Source organism: Heteronotia binoei, chromosome 12 (assembly GCF_032191835.1).
Source record: "Heteronotia binoei isolate CCM8104 ecotype False Entrance Well chromosome 12, APGP_CSIRO_Hbin_v1, whole genome shotgun sequence".
In the NCBI taxonomy this organism is placed as follows: domain Eukaryota; kingdom Metazoa; phylum Chordata; class Lepidosauria; order Squamata; family Gekkonidae; genus Heteronotia; species Heteronotia binoei.
This window is the reverse complement of record NC_083234.1, coordinates 78,103,152-78,123,874: the sequence shown is the minus strand read 5'-3', so window position 1 is coordinate 78,123,874 and position 20,723 is coordinate 78,103,152. Positions and strand designations below refer to the sequence as shown.

The 20,723-nt window shown below is 46.6% G+C and overlaps 1 protein-coding gene across 1 annotated transcript in view; it reads left to right on the top strand.

Moving 5' to 3' along the window:
- Nucleotides 1-9,681, top strand: part of FIBCD1 (fibrinogen C domain containing 1) — a 150,530-nt gene extending 140,849 nt beyond the window's left edge. Inside the window, exon 7 of the mRNA XM_060250850.1 lies at nt 9,327-9,681. Coding sequence (XP_060106833.1) covers nt 9,327-9,586 — 260 coding nt within the window. The 3' untranslated portion in view covers nt 9,587-9,681. The remainder of the gene's footprint in view (nt 1-9,326) is intronic.
- Nucleotides 9,682-20,723: the final 11,042 nt, after the last annotated feature.

Sequence of the window (20,723 nt, the reverse complement as noted above, 5' to 3'; positions counted from 1 at the left end):
TGGCTAATAGCCCCTGATGGACCTCTGCTCCATATTTTTATCCGATCCCCTCTTAAAGCTGGCTATGCTTGTAGCCGCCACCACCTCCTTTTTCCAATGCTATAATACCCTTTTTGAGGTGCAGTGACCAGAATTGTACACGGTATTCCAAATGAGACCGCACCATCAATTTATACAGGGGCATTATGATACTGGCCGATTTGTTTTCAATTCCCTTCCTAATAATTCCCAGCATGGCGTTGGCCTTTTTTATTGCAATTGCACACTGTCTTGACATTTCCAGTGAGTTATCTACCATGACTCCAAGATCTCTCTCTTGGTCAGTCTCTGCCAGTTCACAACCCATCAGCTTGTATTTGTAGCTGGGATTCTTAGCCCCAATGTGCATTACTTTGCACTTGGCCACATTGACCTCATCTGCCACGTTGACGCCCACTCACCCAGCCTCAACAAATCCCTTTGGAGTGCCTCACAATCCTCTCTGGTTCTCACCACCCTGAACAATTTAGTGTCATCTGCAAACTTGGCCACTTCACTGCTTACTCCCAACTCCAGATCATTAATGAACAAGTTAAAGAGCATGGGACCCAGTACTGAGCCCTGCGGCACCCCACTGCTTTCTGTCCTCCATTGTGAAGACTGCCCATTTATACTCACTCTCTGCTTCCTATTAATTAGCCAGTTTTTGATCCACAAGAGGACCTGTCCTTTTACTCCATGACTCTCGAGCTTACTAAGGAGCCTTTGATGAGGAACTTTATCAAAAGCTTTCTGGAAGTCAAGGTAAACAACATCTATTGGGTCCCCTTTGTCCACATGTTTGTTCACCCCCTCAAAGAACTGTAACAGGTTAGTGAGGCAAGATCTTCCCTTACAGAACCCATGCTGAGTATTCCTCAATAATTTGCATTCATCAATGTGCCTACTCATTCTGTCCTTGATAATGCTTTCTACCAACTTTCCCGGTATTGAAGTCAGACTGACTGGCCTGTAATTTCCCAGATCTCCTCTGGAACCCTTTTTAAAGATGGGGGTGACATTTGCTACCTTCCAGTCCTCAGGAACAGAGGCAGATTTAAATGAAAGATTACATATTTTTGTCAGGAGATCCACAAGTTCACTTTGAGTTCTTTCAGAACTCTTGGATGTATGCCATCCGGACCTGCTGACTTATTAGTTTTTAATTTGTCAATCAGTTGTAGGACCTCCTCTCTTGTCACCTCAATCTGACTCAGGTCTTTCAACACCCCTTCCAAAATTAGTGGTTCTGGAACAGGCAAACACTTCTCATCTTTCACAGTGAAGACGGAGGCAAAAAATGCATTCAGCTTCTCAGCTATTTCCCTATCCTCCTTCAGTAATCCTTTTACCCCTTGGTCATCCAAGGGTCCCACTACCTCCCTGGCTGTTTTCCTGCTTCTAATATATTTGATGAAATTTTTATTGTTGGTCTTTATGTTTTTTGCAATATGCTCCTCAGTCTTGCATTTGATTTGCCACAGCCTGTGTTCCCTTTTATTAATCTCACTTGGACTAACTTTCCACCGCTTAAAGAAGTCCTTCTTACCTTTTACAGCTTCCATTACTTTGTTTGTTAACCATGCAGGCCTTTTCTTATACCTGTTTGTGCCTTTCCTAACTTGTATTTTATCTGAGCTTCTAGGACTGTAGTTTTAAATAGCCTCCAAGCTTCCCCAAGGGTTTTGACTGTATTTACCTTTCCTTTCAGTTTCCTCTTCACATGCCTCCTCATCTCAGAGAATTTACCCCTTTTAAAGTTAAATGAGGTTGTGCTGGTCTTTTGGGGCAACTCTCTATTTATACAAATGGTGAAATCAATAACGTTATGGTCACTGCTTCCAAGCGGTGTGATCACTTTTACATCTCTCACCAAGTCTTGGGCATTACTTAGGCCCAATCCAGGATCGTCCCATCCGTGGAAGGTTCTGTGACCATCTGCTCCATAGCACAGTCATTGAGAGCATCTAGAAACTCAATCTCTTTCTTTCGACCTGAACACATATTGACCCAATCAATCTGCGGGTAGTTAAAATCACCTATTACAACACAGTTTTTACGTTTAGCCGCTATCTTTAATCCTTCCATCATATTGTAATCATCCTCTATCTTTTGATTTGGTGGGTGATAACAAACTCCCATAGTTAAATTTCCTTTTGGACCCTCTATTTCGACCCAAAGCATTTCTAGAAGGGAATCTAATTCTCTGACCTCAGTCTTACTGGACCGTATATCCTCTCTGACATACAGAGCCACCCCACCTCCAACCCTTCCCTTCCTATCCTTCCTATATAACTTATATCCAGGAATCACCATGTCCCACTGATTCTCCTCATTTCACCAAGTTTCTGAAATTCCCACAATGTCTATGTTTTCCCCCAACACTAAACATTCCAACTCACCAATTTTACTTCAAATACTTCTAGCATTTGCATACAAACATCTGTAATTTCCCAGGCAAGTTAGGCCCGCAACCTTCCTCCTGCTGCCTCGAGACTTTGGCAGACACTCCATACTGTTTGTCACCATCTCAGTGGACAACTCTGATCCATTACCCGGTAGAAAACAGCTAACCCTTCATCTCTTTGAGATGAGTCCTCCCGAACCAGAGACATTTCATCTCATGTCAGCTTTCCCCCAAGATTTAGTTTAAAAATTGCTCTGCCACCGTTTTGATTTTAAGCGCCAGCAGCTTGGTTCCATCAAGGGACAAGTGGAGAACATCTCTTTTGTACAGCTCCCGCTTGTTCCAGAAAGCATCCCAGTGCCTAGTAAACTTAAATCCTTCCTCCCTACACCATCGTCTCATCCACATATTGAGACTTCTAATTTGTACCTGTCTCTCCAGCCCTGCACATGGAACAGGTAGCACTTCTGAGAACAGGTAGCACTTCTTAAATAGAAGCACCTCAAACAGAACCACATCCTTGGGAGGTGGTGGGCTCTCCTTCTTTGGAGGTTTTGAAGCAGAGATGGCCATCTGACAGCAATGAGGAACCTGTGAATTTAGGGGGAGGTATTTGTGAGTTTCCTGCATTGTGCAGGCAGTTGGACTAGATGACCTTGGAGGTCCCTTCCAACTCTAGGATTCTATGATTCTAGAGTAGGCACATTAGGAATTCTCTCTTTTTTATGTTTGCATCTGAACTTTGTATAGAGCAGTAGGTGCACAGCATCTCCCTCCCACCACCACCATGGATGTACAGGTAGGCATTAAGAAAAGGGGAAAAAACAAAAAAAGAGTCTTGATGGCTGCTTACAGACAGGCAGTTTGGGGCACACGGGAGGCACCCCAGATCAGGCTGGCTCAGAAAGAAGCATCCTAAACCATCCACATGCTCCCCTGCAAGCCGTTCCCATCCCGTCTGTGGGGCAACACAGGCTGCTGCACACCATCTCTGTAGCTTGGTTTGGACTTCTTCTTCCTCCATTCATTTATCGGGTATGTACATATGCACTCATGTGCCTATGCGCTTGAAATCAATGTATTTTTTTAACAAAAAAGCCAGAAGCGGCTTGGGATGGCTTGGCAGGTTCATACCGCTAAGGCGCCTTGCTTGTGTGCTTCCATGTCCAGACGCTGAAGAGGCGACTCGCATGCAGCTCAGAAATTTGCTACCACTTTGAAAGTGGCAGGTTTTTTGAGCTGCTCTGAGGACACTGGAGGATGGGTTGAGTACGGGATGGCGGGTGGGTGGCGATGTGCTCATTTGGACAGGTTTTTCTCGTCGGTTTCTGAGGCATCTCTGGGTCGCCTGTCTGTAAGCAGCTGATTTGGCTATAGCAGGTGGCACCACAGGTTTTTTTGCGTGGTGTTTCACTAATACGCAAGAGCATGTGGAGCAAAGCACTTTAGATGAAGTCAGGTGTACCTTCCCGGCAAGACAGGCCCTTGAAGTTTCCATATGTGTTCCTCTGCACTCATACTGCTGGGGAGCAGGGGAGACAAATCAATAAAAAGAACAGAAAGCCAAATCAAGCAGAGCACAGCCCAGTTCCAGATTTAATTCTAGAAACCTTTCTTGCTAAAAGGGAATAAAAGAGGAGTGGGACATCAAAAGAACGTAATGGGAGAAATCTTCTGATCTCTAATCGGAAATATAGGAATGGGGGGGGGGGTATTTTTTTTTCATGGATTACTCTAAAGAGAGTATTTTTTTTCCTCTGGGCTCAAAATAAGGTGCATTATATTCCATGCAGCACCAGTGCTAATAACACTGAAACGATTTGGCCTGTCGGGATGGCAAATTTCCACTTCAAGACATCCACTCAGAACTGAAATTTCATGTCAGAAATCAACATTTCACCCTGCAGTAAGAATGTTTGAGAGTTGGAACATCCAATTTCCAAGGAAGAATTTGGATATCAGTGGTTACTGACTGACTTAGACACATATATTTAAGTTTAACCTGACAGGAAAGGGAAAATATTTTATTTGAATGGAGGCATGCTTTTTGAAAAACTGTTAAATGTTGTTGGTTTTTTAAGTTTGGAGGGGGAATAAACCTACCTTTGATTTTTCACTCCCCCTTGAAATTTTTGTCAATTTTAAAAACATGAACCCATGAGAGTATCAGGAACACAAGCTTGGCTTCCGAATGCCTTCAGGGGCAGGACTGAATGACCTCGGGGCTGGCCAGACCCTCAGCTTGCCAGCTTGCCTGCCTGCCCCAGCGGGCAACCACCCTCCCCAACTGGCTCTCCCCAACTCTGCCGGTTCTCAGTTTGGTGTAGTGGTTAAGTGTGCAGACTCTTATCTGGGAGAACCGGGTTTGATTCCCTACTCCTCCACTTGCACCTGCTAGCATAGCCTTGGATCAGCCATAGCTCTGGCAGAGGTTGTCCTTGAAAGGGCAGCTGCTGTGAGAGCCCTCTCCAGCCCCACCCACCTCACAGGGTATCTGTTGTGGGGGAGGAAGGTAAAGGAGATTGTGAGCCGCTCTGAGACTCTTCGGAGTGGAGGGCGGGATATAAATCCAATATCTTCTTCTCTCCAGACCCTCAGCTTGCCAGCTTGCCTGCCTGCCCCAGCAGGCAACCACCCTCCCCAACTCTGCTGGTTCTCAGTTTGGTGTAGTGGTGAAGTGTGCAGACTCTTATCTGGGAGAACCGGGTTTGATTCCCCACTCCTCCACTTGCAGCTGCTGGGATGGCCTTGGATCAGCCACAGCTCTCATAGTTGTCCTTGAAAGGGCAGCTTCTGGGAGAGCCCTCTCAGCCCCACGCACCTCACAGGGCATCTGTTGTGGGGGGAGAAGACATAGGAGATTGTAAGCCACTCTGAGTCTCTGATTTGGGGAGAAGAGCGGGGTATAAATCTGCAATTCTTCTTCTTCACAGCAGGAGAAAATGGGGAGAGGCTAATCAAGATGGGCAGCCATGTTAGTTTGTCGGTAGCAGTAGACCAGAGCAAGAATCCAGCAGCCCCTTAAAGACTAACAAAATTTGTGACTGAAGTAGGCGCTTTCCTGAGTCGCTGCTCGCTTCTTCAGAGGGGGTGGCTCTGCAGATGGGGCGATGTCACTACCACTCACAGTATCTATGAATTTCCCCAATCTATGATTGTTTTCACCATACAGACTGGGGGATTCCTAGAGCATCACATGATACTTCTCCTCCCTATGCCCAACCCTGAAATGGACCAGTCTGTACTTCTTGCTTATGACCCTTCATCTCCCAGGCTGAGCTTCCAACTCTGGAAATCCTGGTCCGACAAGCAGCCTGCCCCACCCCCACCCCCACCCCAGCCAGCCAAGATTCAGATGAAGCCACGGCCCACAACCCTGATCCAGCCCCAGCAACACGAAGCCTTCGTTCTGGCTGCTCGGGCTTCTTCTCTAAACACCATGCTCACTCTTATGTGAAGTCATTGCATTATCAGATGATGTGTCCATACTTTTGGAATGAGAATGTAGGCAAATTACAGACAATGCAGAAGGGAATTGAAAACAGATCAGCCAGTATCATAATGCCCCTGTATAAATCGATGCTGCGGTCTCGTTTGGAGTACTGTGTGCAGTTCTGGTCGCCGCACCTCAAAAAGGATATTATAGCATTGGAGAAAGTCCAGAAAAGGGCAACTAGAATGATTAAAGGGCTGGAGCACTTTCCCTATGAAGAAAGGTTGAAACGCTTGGGACTCTTTAGCTTGGAGAAACGTCGACTGTGGGGTGACATGATAGAGGTTTACAAGATAATGCATGGGATGGAGAAAGTAGAGAAAGAAGTGCTTTTCTCCCTTTCTCACAATACAAGAACTCGTGGGCATTCGATGAAATTGCTGAGCAGCCAGGTTAAAACGGATAAAAGGAAATACTTCTTCACCCAAAGGGTGATTAACATGTGGAATTCACTGCCACAGGAGGTGGTGGCGGCCACAAGCATAGCCACCTTCAAGAGGGGGTTAGATAAAAATATGGAGCAGAGGTCCATCAGTGGCTATTAGCCACTGTGTCACACAAAATATAACATTTTTTGCCACTGTGTGACACAGAGTGTTGGACTGGATGGGCCATTGGCCTGATCCAACATGGCTTCTCTTATGTTTTTATGTTCTTACTGACGTCATCATGTTACACATGTGGACTCTTAAGAACTCATAGAAAATGCTAGCCAGGAGGCTGAAAATTCTCGTAAGCGAGCCCTCATAGTTTCATGCCAGATATTAACTGCATGAAATTTCAGTTCTGTTTGCAGTTACCACTATGCAAGGGAAAATATGTTGAATTCAAAGCTGGAGAGCCCACTGAGAGACCCACAGAATTTCTTGCTAAGTCACTGAGGAAAAGGGTGCAGGTCTTAGTGAGAGGTTTTGCCGCCTCACCTGCAACCTGGAGAGGACGGGGACGGAGCCTGAGACTTTCTACATGCAAAGCAAGTGAACCTTCACTCCTGGTAGAGCAGGGTGTCTGGGAATCCTCTTGCTGTAGGTAGGGCGATGCAGAAAGTGGCATGCAGGGCCAACAGCCAGAGAAAACCCTGCTCATCCCTTGGAGCTGGCAATGGAGGGAAAGGGGGAATGAGGACACTGGGAGAATCACAGCAACACAAACAAGTCCTCCCTTTACAGTCAGAGCCCATTCAGGAACAGGAAACGAATGCAAAAAAGATCCAGGGAAGACGCAGGTGGCTCATGGAAGACTTAGATAGGAGACAATCAAAAAGGGACTGCTCAACTTATGCTGATAGACACAGGAGCTCTGTGAAGACATTGGAACCCAACTGTGCTTTTATTCAACTAACTGATGGTTAGGTAGCCAACTTTGGCTTGGGAAATTCCTGGAGCTATGGGGACAGTGCCTGAGGAGAGTGGAGTCTGGGGAGAGCAGTAATACCATAGAGTCAGATTTGGAGGGGACTTCCAGGGTCATTTAGTCCAACCCCCTGCATAATGTAGGGAACTCATGAATACCTCTCCCCGCCACACACACATATATCCAGCGACACCTGTTCCGCACCCAGAAGATGGCAAAAAAGCCTCACAAGCAAACCACTGCAGGATCCCTTGTCAAAGTGGCCCGGAGAATAATTGCTGCCTGACCCCAAGGTGGCAATGAAGATTCCCCTGGGTGTGTAAGAAGGAGCCATGAGCGCTTCGCCCTGATGCAGCCCCTCCTGCCCTCCTTTCAGGATCCGCCCAAGTTCACAGAATCAGCATTGCTGTCAGGTGGCCATCTAGACAAACTAGCCATAGTGAAAAACCCCTTAATTTCCTGTGATGTCCAAACTGCACCACTGTGAAACAGCACTTGAGATGTCAAAATACTAGATGTCCAGTGCAAAAGCCATTAAAAGAATTAGATATTTCCACATCAGGAGAATGTTTGCCATCAAAATCCAGAGAGGAGAAGTTAAGGAACAAATTCCTTTTGGCTTCTACGCTTTGAGGAGGGCAAGTGTCTCCCTTCACATGGGACTGTGACGTGAGATGCTCCTGTAGGAGGGTTGCCACCTCTGGTTGAGAAATTCCTGGAGATTTGGGGGGTGGAGCCTGGGGAAGGCGGGGCTTGGGGAGGGGCCTCAGCAGGGTCTAAGGCCACAGAGTCCACCCTCCAAAGGAACCATTTCCTCCAGGGGAACTGAACTCTGCAACCTGGAGACCAGTTGTAATTCCAGGAGACCTCCAGTCACCACCTGGAGAACAGCAGCCCTATCCTCTAGCCCAGGGGTGTCAAACATGCAGTTCAGGAGCCGAATCAGGCCCCTGGAGGGTTCCTATCAGGCCCCCCCAAGCAACTGGCTGTCATCTGCTTCCTTCTCCCTCTCTCTTGCTTCCTTCTGCATCACAGCTTGCTTTGCAAGGCTTCCTCAACTGCACAGGAGCTACAGAGCAAAGCCTCAGTTTTCTTTATTTGCTGAGGCTCCTCCCTTGGAGAGGGAGGGAGAGCTTGCTTTGCCAGGCTCTCTCAATTGCACAGCAGAGCTACTGAGCCAAGCCTCTTTTCCTTCTATTGGCTGAGGCTCCCCCCCTCCCACTCCCCTGGGGAAGGAAGGAAAGAGCCAGAGCTTCCTTTGCCCAGTTCCCTGGATCCCAAGTGAGCCTTTAAGATAGGGTTGCCAAGTCCAATTTAAGAAATATCTGGGGACTTTGGGGGTGGAGCCAGGAGACTTTGGGGTGGAGCCAGGAGACATTGGGGGCGGAGCCAAGAGCAAGGGTGTGACAAGCATAATTGAACTTCAGGGGAGTTCTGGCCATCACATTTAAGGGGACTGCACAAATTTTTAAATGCCTTCCTTCCATAGGAAATAATGAAGGATAGGGGCACCTTCTTTGGGGGCTCATAGAATTGGACCCCCTGGTCCAATCTTTTTGAAACTTGGGAGGTATTTTGGGGAGAGGCACTAGATGCTATACTGAAAATTTGGTGCCTATCTCAAAAAACAGCCCCCCCCCCCAAGCCCCCGATACCCACGGATCAATTCCCCATCATTCCCTATGGGAATCGTTCATGGAGGTGCATGATGGCTCTGGGGGCGGGGCTTCCCCCACCGGCCAGCTGGCTGGGGGAGGGGGGAAGCCTGTAAAACCGGGGGACCCCCCTCTGGGACCTGGGGATTGGGACGCCTACTTTAAGACCAAGGAGTGCTAATGTTTTAAGCAAGTTTAATATATATATTTGTGTTTCTCTGTGTTCTTTATAAAATTTATCTCTCTGCTACCTAAATAGGTGCGCGCATGGCCCAGCCCAACATGGCTTGGCCCAACCTGACATGGCCCGGCCCCTCAAGGTCTCATTTATGTCAGTTCAAATGAGCTCAACGCCCGTGCTCAAGCCTTTCCCAAGGTGAATTCTTTCTTCCTTCTGCAGGTGACTCCTTCCTGAAGCACAATGGCATGAAATTCACCACCAAAGACCTGGACAATGACCACTCGGAGAACAACTGCGCGGCCTTCTACCACGGGGCCTGGTGGTATCGCAACTGCCACACCTCCAACCTGAACGGGCAGTACCTCAAGGGTCACCACAGCTCCTACGCAGATGGCATTGAGTGGTCCTCATGGACAGGCTGGCAGTACTCCCTCAAGTTTACTGAAATGAAGATCCGGCCTCTCCGAGATGAAAATTAAGCCCCCTCGACCCACCTCTTCTCTACCCCACCCACCCCCGCCCCCTGTAGCTCAGTGGTGTTTTGTCTGAGTCGGGGGTGGCAGGAACTAAACAGACACCCCCGCCCCAACAACCATGTCCTTCTAATGCTTCAGAAGTTTCCCCCAATGAGTACAGCTGGCTTTTGGATAAGACGCAGTCTCTCTACCTCTTTTCCCCAATTCCAAACAAGGTTCCCTTAAAACCAGTAACTCTCTCACGTAGAAACACAAGCAAGAATACCCAAGAAGGACCAGGTATGCAATGGGTGAGATTTTAATCTGCCCACCCCAAGGTACAATTTTTAAAAGAGATGCTTTGCTATCCAAAGAAAATCTGCCCCGTGATGCTTGTGTTTACTTTGCTCCAAGCACATCTGGGAATCAGTGGCCACAGAGGTTGGCTGCAGCCCCCTGCATAGCAAGGCCTGGTCAGAGGGAAAGATCCAGGCCTCAAGGAAGGAAGGAAGGACTATCAGCATTCTACCAGGACCAGAAAGATGAGAAATCAAAGCCAATACTCAACTCTTGCTGGGGACTGTACAGTGTGGATTGATATAAAGAGATGCCTGTATTACTTGACATATGTTTGCCTTGGCATCAGATGATGTTACATTTGATACCACTCGATGGCTGCGGAAGGCACCAAAGTTTGGATGTTGGGGAGAAAGACCACAGGCAAGCATAGCAATGGTGGGAGGAGGAGGATCAGCACCTCCGAGGCACAGTTATCATCCTTGTGGACAGAACGGCTGAAGACCAGGCTGCTGCAGTATGAGGAGATCGACCTGCAGTTCCTCTCAGCTAAGCTGCTTTTAAGCATACGGAACCACTTGTGTTACTTCTGGCCATCCTAGCAGGTGAGAGATGGGGGCAGGGAACACGGCAGCAAAGCCATGATGCGTTCAGCTGACACAGTGCTGGGGACAGCCGGTTTCTGTATTTGTGGGAGCGACTCTACTAGGAGTCCACCCTGGTGTTTCTCCAGGAGATGGACAATTCTCAGGGCAGTCTTTTCAAAAAGTCCGGTCCCTGCTGGAGGAACGCGTTGGAGGTTTACAGGTCAAGATGGAATCATGAAGCTCTGAGCACCGATGCTTTTGCTTCAGCCTCCCATTTCAGCAGCTGGTTCAGCCAGGACAAAACCCGCAGCCTCAGCCGTCGCATCAGATGTTCAGCGCAACCCTTGGCATTCCATGGCAGCTAGACAAATGGGTTTTTAAAGGCTCCTTTTGTGCAGTGCAAATGACTGTTTGATTAAGGAATTGCTCCCACGTCATTCAAGATTGTTTCCTCATGCTTAATGCATGGCCATTGCTTTTACACTCAATGTTTTCGCTGCGCAAATGTAAGGTGAAAATTGTTTCCAGTGACGCGGCAAAAGGGACACTTGCAGACAGCTGTCAGGATCCCCCAGCACAGCCCTATGCCTGGCTATCACTTTGCTTACCTTCTTCCCTAGCAAGGAGATGTGAGCTCCGAAATTTCGTGGACTGGTGAAGAGGCAGCTTTCAATAGACTATCATGGGGTGGGAAAGAGAGAGAAGAAAACAGCTGTAATATTCCTTTGGCTGCATTATGGATTTGCTCTCAATCCAACTCCCAAACCTGCTTTGTTTTCGCTGCCTGTTCCCTCCACAGCTCTTCCCCGTGGTGCCATCGCATTCATTCGGCATCCGGCCTTTATAAATGACCACAGTCAGCTTGCAAAGGCCAATGGCCACAGCTCTTCCAAAGGAGGAGGGAATCTGGACTGCCAAACAGCCCAGCTGCTCTGCAGTGCTGTCAACAGGCCCCGAGTTCTCGGTGGCTTCATTGCCATGAAGGTGGCTGCGGTTTCCTGCCCAAGGAAAGCCTGAGACTACGGAAATCAAGACTCTGGGCAGAGATGTCAGCAATGACCATCTTGGCAAATGTTGTCATCTGGGGAGGATCTCTCTCTAGGGAGAGCCAGTAAACTGAGGATGCAGCCCACGTTCCTAATCTCTCATGCTGCTGAGCTCGCTTGCGAAACTTTTCATCGCGGGGAGTGATATACAAACCAAATTGCATCACGACAGTGGTATTCTCCTCGTCTCCCAGAGGACGAGTTTCAGCGGACTCCCTCCTGTCAGAGATGAGCTGTGCCTCTGAAAGATTCTGCCTGCTTCCCCTTCCTTCCCGTCCCTTTAAGGGTGGCCAAAGCAATCAAGGCAGCTGAGGATCTGTAGGATGCTGATAATGCCCGGATCTCCTCCCACCGCCCCTCCCAGTTACCCTGGTGGCTGCTGCAAGCAGGCTAGAAAGCGTGCCAGGGCTTTGTGAAGAAACGTCAAGAATTGCCTCTTCTCTCCAACGACCATCTTGCGCTCTTGCAGCATACAATAAGGGGAGGAGGGAGAAACCAGGATTGCCAAAGAGACTTTAAAGTAGCGCTGCCGTCCCCATCTGCGTGCCTGGCTTGTCAAGCGACTGCAGGTCCCCTCGTTCTCCTGCCAGGGAGATATTTAGCAGACCAAGCTGTTCTCCATCAAGCCCAGATGTTCGGAAGTGGGACGTTTGCCCAGGTTCACTGCGGCTGATTCCCCCCAGCGTTTAGGGGGCAAAGCCGGCTTGGGCTCTGCAGAAAACCGTTTTGTGGGTTGAAGGGCTTGCAGCCAAGGGGATGGGGATGGGTGGCAGGAAGGGGAAACGCATTCCTGGGGCTGACTGAAGGATGGTGACCCAGCAAAGGCTCCCCTCCCTCAAATTCCCATTGGGCAGAAAGGGGAGCAGCCATCAGATCTCATGATATTGGATTTATATCCCGCCCTCCACTCCAAATTTCAGAGTCTCAGAGCGGCTCACAATCTCCTTTATCTTCCTCCCCCACAACAGACACCCTGCGAGGTGGGTGGGGCTGAGAGGGCTTTCACAGCAGCTGCCCTTTCAAGGACAACTCCTGCTAGAGTTGTGGCTGACCCAAGGCCATTGCCGCAGCTGTAAGTGGAGGAGTGGGGAATCAAACCTTGTTTTCCCAGATAAGAGTCCACACGCTTCACCATGACACCAAACTGGCTCCATGGAAAGCCAAGGGCATTTAGAGGCTGCTCCTTGGGGATTTGGAGGGAACATCCTGCTAAAGTCAGTAGCATTTGTAGGACCAGGACTGCGGAGCCACTGTGCCAGCTGCCAAGGAAGGGGTCCCCACCATGGTGCCTGTGGGCACTGCCACCTTTCCCAATGCCCACCAAGTGTTTTTAGAAAGGGGGGAAGTCCTTTTGCCCAGCAAGGCTTCTGATTGGCTGTCGGGAATTCAGCTGGCTGTGCAGATTTTTTAAGACATTCCTTCGGTGGCGGCGGCTACCACCACAGCAGAGGGATTTTCACCAGGTGACTAAAAGTAGGCCCTGGTAGCCATTTTGTGGCTGGCTTCACCTCCTGTGGCGGCCATTTTGTGGCTACACTCATCATGCTGGGTCACAATTCCAGTGGTGCCCACAGGCTCAAAATGGAGGGGGGCCCCTTGCCTAAAGCAAGATTGAGAGGTGAATGGTATTCATGATCCTGTTTGGACAAGGTGTCCATGGGATGGGGAGAGATTGTGATTTTTCTTCTTCTTCTGCAGAACAGCTCTCTCTCTCTCTCTCTCTCTCTGTGCACATGCCTTCTTTTGTTTCCTGTGTGTCTCAGAAAACATAAGAGCGCTAAAAACAAGTATGAACAGCTGGATGTCTAAAGGTTTGCTTTGCTCTCCAAGTGCCAGAAAGTCAAGGGCAGGATTCGCTACCAACTAGGAACTCATTTTCTTTCCATTTCGCCAGATCTAAAGAAAAGATGCTTTCCAAGTGGGTTTCTCTTCTAAGTAAGGTTGCTGGGTCTTACCTGGCTTCCAGCGGGGGGTCTTCTTCATGTGCGCAAAGTGTGCACGGTGCGATGACATCACCCAGAAGTGATGTTATTGCACTGCGCACATCACAGGAGGGAATTCTCTAGCATTTTGGAAAAACTCGATGATTATCACAGAATTTTCCCCCCAAATGCTAGTGTCCCTCTGTGACGTACCTGCTGTGATAACATCACTTCCTGGTGACATCATCACACCAGGCATGTTAGTGTGTCAGTGTTCTTCGGGGGCAGGGCTCCCCCTGCCAACCACGCCTGTGGCAAAGGGTTGAAGGCCCTGAAATCAGGGAAACTCTGTCCCTGGCGGGAGGCTGGGACCACCCCCCCTTCCAATGTGGCGGATTGAAGACAATGGTGTCAGGATTACTAGGGACTGAACGAAGAACCTTAAGGGCTGAATGCTGCCATTGAGGCAGGGGTGCTTCAAAAGGAAGCTGCTGCAACAGCAGGGAAAGAGGGGAGTGGGAGGCTGAGGGGACACCCTGGTGGTGAGGAATGCAGAAAGCCACTCAGCTGGGCTCTGAAGCCACGGCTAAGAGAAAGGGTTGAGGAGAGGTGAACAATGGGATCAGGGAACATTCCACTCTGCCCCTGCCTGCCTCTTTGGCTGGCAAAACTGGGACATACATTGTGTGTCGAGCATCACAAAACAGTGGCTGTTGACCCTATTCATCTACCTCCCCCCACCACCACCACCCCCCCCCCAAAAAAAAAGGCTGCAGAAGTGAAGAGGGGCCTGGGGCTTCAGCTCTGGCAAGTGTCAGGCAGCGGGAAGCCTTCCAATCGGCCAGGCCTGACCTCAGTCCCAGGAGACTGGCTGCTGCCGCTTCTGCAGCTCCTGCCACCTGACCCCCCCCCCCCCCCCGGCTTCAGCTACAGAGCCCAGGAAACGTGGGATTGCCAGCTCCAGGTGAGGCAATTCCTGGAGATTTGGGCATGAAGCTGGGGGAGGCTGGAGGCTGAGGAGGGAAGGGGCCTCAGCAGGGTATAACATTGTAAAGTCCATCTTCCAAGGCAGCCACTTTCTCCAGGTCAACGGATCTCTGTAGGCTGGAGACAAGTTGCAATCCCAGGAGATCTCCAGACCTCACCTGGAGGTTGGAAACCCTCGTTGTAGCTGTTTTCTGCCTTGCCCTGCCCTGCCCTAGGGATCAGGCCCTTCCCAAGCTGTTTCATCAGCACCTGTTGGGAGGTGAGGGTTGGCTGACCTTTAAACTCCTGAAGTGACCACTTCATAGCACACCCTGTAAGTGCTCCAGTGTCTGCCTTTATGGTTTTGTTGTTGTAATTGCTGCCTAAAAATTATTAGCATTCCAGCCAAGATTGGAGGACAAAAACAATAAGCCTTTTTTTGCAGATTGGAGAGAGATGATCCAAGCCTCAGTGCCCTTCGTTGTCTCACTGGGCAAGTGGTTTGTATCTTTGCTTCAGAAACTTGTTCCATGTCCAAAGTGCTTATTCCGCAGGAAGCGGGGTCTCTCTGCACCACCCAGATCACTCTTAAAAACCATTTTATTGTACCTCACCCGTCCAGCAATCATGGTTCCCAGGTTGACTTTGAAAACATTTTCTAAAACAGTTTAAAGCAGGAATGTATAACCAACAGAATGTTAAAGATGGGACAATATTAAGAATGACAGGAAGGCAAAAACCCAAGATGTTACAAAATGCCCTTGATCCAAATCTTAAAAATTAGGAACAATTCTAAGCCTGATTCAATAAAGTTTTCAGTTGAGGCCTAAGAAACCAACAGCATGGGATCCCTACCTCACGTGACCCAGGGGTAGGATTGATTGGGTGCCAACACAAAGAAGGCCTTGTTACCGGTTCTATTCAGGAGGTGGAGATAGCCTGCCCAGGAGACCTGAGAACTTGAGCAGGTTTATAGGGAAGCAGACAAGTCTTTAGGTACAATCAGAGCCTTTTTCTGAGCAGGACCACAGTTCCGGCTGGCTTGGCATCAGGAGGTGTGGCCCAATATGCAAATGAGTTCCTGCGGGGCTTTTTCTACAAAAAAAGCCCTGGTTACAATTGTTCCTCTCCAGCCCAGGGTGAAGCAGGGGTAACTTCTGTTGGCCCTTGCTAAGGACAGTTTCTCAGCCGGTCTATCACTAGAACAGTAGCTCGGCTGGGCCCTAAGTGGAGAATAAAGCAGCACCCACAGGGGTCTCTGCTTAACTGGAAGACTCCCCAAAGTGCGCAGGAAATGTGGCCTTACAAGTTAGCTCAAAGAAAAAATTGGCCCAATGAACACGGAGTTATGCTCCTGGAGGCACAGACTGTTGAGAGCAGCTGAGAGTCCCTGAAAAGAAAAGGGGAAACAATGGCCTGATCATAAAGCCTTGGATGGGGAGTAGGATTTCCAAATTGTTTTGCCCTCCCACAATTCCTTGGGCCATCTACTCATAAAATAAAACCTGGGAATTATCTGTCTGATCTGCACAGAAAGATGCCACAAAGTTTTTTTTAAAAAATGGGGGGAGGGGTGCAGGATAATCCTGTGGTTTTGCACCTGAACAAGATGCAGGAAACTGTTTGGAGGGGAAAGGCTCTCACAACAGAAATGTTAGAATTCCAGCCTGACCCTGAAATTCCATGGAAACAGTCCTCCTGTGAATTAATACAAACCATGTACACTACAAAGGATTAAAATCCCAAAAGAAAATGAAAAAAGGGAGGTATCTTTATGTGGTAGGTGGGGAAAACAGGGCATTTGCAGTGGGATTAAAGCCCCCAAATCCAACAAATTTCACCCCACTATATTTACTCTTATTAAGCAAAGTGACTTGCATCCCAAATGGTACCATCACCTGGAAACAGCTCCTGATGGCTACCAGGAGTTCGGGTATAGTTTGCGTAGCTGAGGCCTTGGACTACACACCCTACCCTAATTTTTTATTGAGAGAGAGAGAGAGAGAGAGAGAGAGAAAGAAAGAAAGAAAGAAAGAAAGAAAGAAAGAAAGAAAGAAAGAAAGAAAGAAAGAAAGAAAGAAAGAAAGAAAGAAAGAAAGAAAGAAAGAAAGAAAGAAAGAAAGAAAGAACATAAATAGGTTTGAACATAAATAGGTTTGACAACAAAGGTTTTCCTTACTCTCTATATAGAATAAACTCTCTTTTTTGTATAATCATCATCAAAACCACTAAGTCATTATTGTCATTATCATCAAGTCATTATTGTCTTTTTCCTGCAAGGAGTCTATAAGGGGTTTCCAATCTGTAATAAATGAGCCAATTATCTTTTCCTTAACCCAACAAGTTTAGCCATTACTGCAAGGTCCCACAGCTCCTCCAACCATTCTTCTATTGTAGGTATTCTTGGACACTTCCATTTCTGTGCGCATGATATTCTTGCTGCTGAGGTCATATATATAGAGTTCCATGGCATCTTTCAACCAATTGTCCATTAGCCCTAACAAGAGGGATTCTGGTTTCAGTTGTATATTGATCTTTAAAATCTTTTGAATTAATATTTGTATTTGTGTCCAACATTTTTTGGCTTCTTTCAAATCCATCACATGTGGTAAAATGTCCCTTCATGATTATCATAATTTCCAACATAAACTAGAAGTACCTTTGGACATTCTAGACAATTTCTCTGGAGACGCATACCAGCACTACATCATTTTATAAAAGATTAGAGTTTAAGATTAGAGTTTAAAGTAAATTTCAAACCCTTTGTCCACACACATTCCCATTGTTAAATATGTATGTCATGCCAAAGTTTAAGCCCATTTTACCATACATTCTTTCATTGGATCGTCCTCAGCTTCAAATTTCAATAAGAATTTATACATTTTAGTGATAACATGTTCATCAATTGTACATAATTCTATTTCATATCCAGACTTTGATTGTTAAAAATCATGACACCTTTTATCAGCATTAAACCTTTCCAAGATTTGTAAATGTGTGAACCAATGGCAAGTATAACCTTCAATTATTAAGACTTCTCTAGATTTTAATTTGTATTCACCTTGTCACAGTTCTCACTCATCACAATATGTTAACCACTTACGTGACTGAACCCATCATTTATTTTCTAAAATGTGCTTCTAGTTGTGGTAGCCATAATGCAGAACCCAGATTTATACTTACTCCATACTCTCAAAATGGCACATCTAATGTAAAGATGATTGAATTGTGCATTAGTTTGCACTTTATCATACATTGAATATCCGTGCCATTCAAATCTCAGACTGTGTCCTTCTAATTCTAATAATCTTTTGTTTTTTAACAAAATCCAGTCCTGCATCCATACTAAGCAGGAGGCAGCAAAATACAATTTCAAGTCCGGCAAACCCAAGCCGCCTCTTTCTTTTGCATCTTGTAATAACTATAACTCTTAGTTTTTTCCCTTGCCATACAAATCTAGATATCTCTTTCTGCCATTGCTTAAATGGTGAATGGAATACCATTCTAGGTCAAACATTTATCTTAATCACATTTATCTTTTCTCTTTCTTTTCTCAATTTAGATGCCAACCATTTCCTTGGTTTATTTTCAAATTAAACATTTTTGTGTTACATATAATTCAATTTTGTTTCCATTCCTCTTACTATTAAAAAAAGATAACTGTTGTTGTAGCAGTTTAATTTGATGAGAAACAAGTTTATTTCCTGGTGTTTTCCTTAACTCATCTTCTTTTCTTTTTATCTCATCCAAAATCTTTTGCAACTTCTCTTGTTTCTGTCCCTTAAGTTGGGCATTATATTGTATCAAATGATCTTTGATAAAAGCTTTACTTGCATCCCAGACCACTCTCATATCTGTACCCTTATGCATAGTAATTTCAAATGACTGACTTCTTTAAATTTCTTTTTACAGTCTTTAACAATTGATTCTCCTTCTAAAAGTTTTGGGTTCCTCTTTGTAAACCATAGCCATGGGGTTATGAACTGAAAATGCTTTTTGGTAGAATCTACTTTAAGAGCGTTAGTAGCTATATTTTTTAATGTCAAAATCATATCTATCCTTGAAAAGGATAGATGTCTTTCTGAGAAATCCGTATATTCTCTGGAATTACCATTTTTCTGTCTTCATAAATCAACCAACCCCAGATGATTCAAATCAAAGCATTTTTGGTAGTTTAACTTGAGAAATTTTTATATCCTTTTCATCGGTCCATTTGTAGGAATATCATACCATTCCAATATCCCACCAGGCACTAATGCTCATATGGTAAGTTTGGTAAAGTCTCCATTTAGGTTTTTTTTTTAAAAAGATTATATTTCATTTGGAGCATATAATCACAGCACCACAGTCTTCACCCACAAACCTACGATGGTCATCACTCAATAACAATTTAAAGTTAGGCAGCATTTTTCTCCAGGCCAGAGATCCTGGAGATTTTTTGCCATGTTCTGGCAACACTGGGTGTGAGGGGGGGGGGAGTGGTATTTGTGAAGTTCCTGCATTGTGCAGGAGGTTGGACTAGATGACCCGGGAGGTCCCTTCCAACTCTGATTCTATGAATTCTGGTTTTAGATGAGGTTTGATATACAACACAACTTCATTTTCCTTCTTAATATCTGCTGATATAAATTCTTTACCCAGGGTTTTATAAGTCAAGTATTTTATATCTTTTTTCTTTGTGTGTGTCTCTTATAAACAATGTCTTGTTTTAATTTTTTCAAATAATGAACTACTGTTCCTCTTTTGGGGGCATTTAATCCATGATAAACATTGTAATCCATATTGCAATCAAAAAAACAAAAAAATTAGTTGACCTTGGGGAGGAAAGAGCTTGAAGATGGGCATTTCCATTGGTCTTGGGGTGGGTGCTGACATTGGCAAGGGACTGTGTGCAATCAGAATATTCTCTTTTTATATAGTATACACACCATACAGTATACATACCTGGCCAGAACAAGGTGTAAATAGTTTTTTTAAAGTTTTTTTTAAAAATTGTGACAGACGAGAACTCATATGAAGTCTATCCAGTTAGTCCAATACAACAGTGCCACAGCAGCCAAATGAGAAGAATCACCATTGTTTTCTGGTTTTGTTCATTCTTCATGTCACTGCAGAACTGTTTCATTAGGAAAGACAGTATTAAGCAGGAGGCCTTGTCTTGTAGAAGTCCGACCCACTTCACACCAAAAGACTCCCCCCCCCACAACCCCGTGAGTTTCCTTTGAACTGTACCAAGGGGGTAGCCTTGAAATCAGTAACTGAAGATTCCCAGTTGGCAAAGGTCAGTTCATGGAGGGTGTTTGATGAGAGGAACTTTGACTTTCGAAATCTTCTCCCCTGGACGTTGTAAGGTGCTCTTGAACTCGAGTCTCGCTGGGGGAGGTTCCTGCTACGACCCTCTGTTTCTGGGGCCCTCAGCTCTGAGGCAGACATGGGAGCTGGGGAGACACAGCAGAAGAAACTCGGCCAGTGAAGCAGGAGTCAGATGAGGACAAAAGTCTTAGGATGTTTTGCTCAGAGTGACAACCCAGAGAAAGTCATGAAATAAATGGGATAAGTAATAGTCCAGCAAAGGGGTCGAGTGACAGAAGTGCCATGAGTTTCCACGGGGTGTGAAGCACCACTGGCCTGCTCTGGATGGGGCTGAGGGGGTTATTTACTTCCATGGCAATTTTCGAGGTAAAGGCAGACAGATTTCATGGTGGGCTCACCTTAGGTAGACGAGCTCCTACTTCAGGAGGGTTTACCTTAATTAGACGAGATCCTACTTCAGGAGAGAAGGTCACAACATATTGCATCCTGGGTAAAAGGTGTCCCACGGAGACAATCCGCTTGGTCATCCAGCGGCCATCAGAGATGCATTATGGAGGTATTTGGTGCTTTTAAAAATAGGATTTGCCAGCAAGGCACTTGGGGTGGGCATTGGATCAGTTGCCTTTTCCCCCTTCTCAAGGGGCTATCCAGGAAAGGTAGTTACTGGCTGGGGCTCCAAGCATCTGCTGGGTCCCCTTTTCCAGTCCTCCAGCCTCACACAACCCTAAAGGCACCAGAAACTCAATTCCTGGTCTTTCCCAGTGATGTAAGAGTAGCAGCAGAATAGGCCTGGGGATATCAGAATCTCAGCTCTGTCCCTGCATACATTTTGTTGGGGTAGGGTAGTTCAAAGAGATGATACACTGATTTCTTGCCAACCATGATTTGAAGCACAACCTTTGGATTTATTTTTGTATGCTGCCTGACCTTCATCAGTAGGCACTGGACTACAGACTGGAGAGCTCGCCATGGATGGGAGGAAGGGGAGAGAACAGCAGGGCCAGCTGGCTTTCCCAGGACGCGTTGAAGG